Source organism: Arachis stenosperma, chromosome 8 (assembly GCF_014773155.1).
Source record: "Arachis stenosperma cultivar V10309 chromosome 8, arast.V10309.gnm1.PFL2, whole genome shotgun sequence".
Lineage (NCBI taxonomy): Eukaryota > Viridiplantae > Streptophyta > Magnoliopsida > Fabales > Fabaceae > Arachis > Arachis stenosperma.
Genome location: NC_080384.1, coordinates 54930778 through 54933265, shown reverse-complemented (window position 1 = coordinate 54933265; position 2488 = coordinate 54930778). Strand labels below are relative to the sequence as shown.

At 38.9% G+C, this 2488-nt stretch overlaps 1 protein-coding gene across 1 annotated transcript; it reads right to left on the bottom strand.

Annotated features, from left to right (window-relative positions):
* Positions 1-854: 854 nt before the first annotated feature.
* Positions 855-2211, bottom strand: LOC130944820 (expansin-A1-like). Its single transcript, XM_057873365.1, has 3 exons — positions 2022-2211; positions 1644-1956; positions 855-1564 (listed from the first exon to the last, which is right to left on the bottom strand). The coding sequence occupies exons 1-3, from the start codon at positions 2155-2157 to the stop codon at positions 1258-1260; spliced, it is 756 nt and encodes a 251-aa protein (XP_057729348.1). The 5' UTR covers positions 2158-2211; the 3' UTR covers positions 855-1257.
* Positions 2212-2488: the final 277 nt, after the last annotated feature.

Here is a 2488-nt window from a genome sequence, read left to right as displayed (position 1 = left end):
GGCAAGGTGTTGGTGCAGGTACTCTGCCACGACCACCAGAACTACCGCGAAGTCTTTCTTATTTTGTATTATATGACATGAAACAGTAACAAGGCTTAGAAATTGTCTCATATTGCTTTGGAATTTGCAACACAATTCGTAGGCGCTGCCACTATGTTGGCCCAATTCGTGTTTGACACGGTTGATGCGTTTTAATTCGCACGTGCTAAATCAGAGATGACCATTTTGCAGTCTTCAGTTTGCAGTCGTTAGTCTTGCATTGGAAGTCAGACTTTTCCTTACGCGATCTACTCTTACTCTTCTTCCAGTCCCTGTTTCGCTGGTGCCATTGTTAGATTGATGTGCGCTGCGAGTAAGATCTCCTGTAGTTTGGGAATTAATCATTTTCATTTATTTATTTAAATAAAAAAATCCCATCTTTCATATAATTTTTTTTACATTAAAAAAATTAGTAAAGTAAAAAACCATAGTTTAATCATCCTTATAAAATTTATACATGATAAAATTTATAAATTCAATATTAATTATTAGTTTATTACTTTATCATTTTTTTTAACTTGATTTTTTTCTTCTTAAATATCATTATATTATTCAGAAGCAATGAATAGCTCCTTGAAGTTTGAACTCGATACAAAACAAAGTAGTAAATAATCATTTTGATACTTAGATCATTTATAATGGTTAACCCATCATCCTTGATATTTAGGTTATTTTATCAAACAGAATTAATATGTAAAATTTATTTTATCAAAAATAAAAATTATTTATTTTGTTAAAATAAAAATTTTTCAAATACCAAGATGACTAACTATCAGGCAGCTTGTCACACGAAAGAAAGAAGAGCCTACTTTTATTTCATTTATGATTAATGACTTACATTCATTCTGACAATCACAACACACAAAACTAGATAAACTTTAAAGATATGGGAGCAAATTAATCCCGTTACAATGATCGGTTTTGCTAATATAAGCTAGCAAATACTACATATCACTCTTGGCTCTTATTTGACGCGAAATAGTAGATCACTTATTTCATGGTAAAGATGACAGGAAACTAAAATTCCGGGTGGTGAACCCTAAAGATCCACCACTACCGTCTAAAAACACTACCACAATTGAAATGAATGGGACTATTTTAAAAAATAAGCCCCTTTTCATTTGGGAGTACATATACCCTTAAGACTCAATAATCACTCATAACATACATGGAAGAAATTGCAACTGCTTTAATTTGAATGAGAAATTAATTAATGGATTAAGGGAATTGTAGGCCCGTGAAGGTCTGGCCAAAGGACCAGGAAGGAGGGGCAACATTGTTAGAGATCAAGGTGCGGCCATCACTGGTGGTAACCTTGAAGGAGAGGGTTTGGCCGTTGAGGTATGAGTTGCTCTGCCAGTTCTGACCCCAGTTCCTTGACATGGATTGCCAATTGGTGTTGGAGCCTTTGATTGAAACGGCATGCACATCGCCTGCACCTCCGACGTTTTGGATTAGTACTAAGTTGAAGTATGCATGGCCGTTGATGGTGAACCTCATGCCTCCTCTCTTTTGGCATGGTACCCTATAATGGTAATTGCACCATGATGATGAGTGGTGTCGAATGAAACAAGAAGAACTGAAAGTATGCATGTAGTAAGTACCTTGTGTAGGCAACAGGGACTATGCCAGCTCTGACATTGGCAATCTGTTGGAAGACAGGCTGAGCCAGATCGAAGTGGTGGAGGGGAGGGTTGCACCATCCGCCGGCGGTGCTAGGGAGGGCGTGGTTTGGAGGGCAGAAATTGGTGGCCGTGACCACCACCGACCTCGGCAGACACCACCTCTTGTCATTGACGCACTTGATCTGGAAGCATGCTCCGCAGCTCAGGCCTCCGTTGAAGAGGGCACTGCTCACAGCTGCTGTGTTTCTCCCGTACCCTTCGCTGTTCAGGTTCCCATATCCACACGCTCCACCTACACATACATCATGATTCATGCATGCCTCAAAATCAAATATATATAATGGAATATGCAGTTACCCATTGTGTCAGCAGCATCACCCCCTCCGTAGAAGGTTGCATGGGCATTGCTCCAACCTCCTTCGCCAACACCATAAACAGAACAACAACATCCCAGCAGCAGGGACAGAAATCCCACCAACACAAAATCAACCATTCTTATTAATTAATTACCAGCTAGCTATGTGGATTGTGGAGTGATGAGTTATGAGGATGGAATTTAAAAACACAGCTTACATTTGATGCCCAATAAATACATGTTAGGACTCGCCTGCTTAGCTTAGCCGTCAACGTCACACTTGTCACCTCTGGGGACTGGGGACCCACAACCGCCAACTCCACCGATTCCATTTTTTCTTCTATATCTATATTCCTCAAACTCAAACCATGCCATGTGCTTTAACTTTTCACTTCTTTTAATTTCCTCAAGCCTCGAATAAAATATATAATCAGTTATTAATAAGTTTCTTATTATAAATATAAAAATA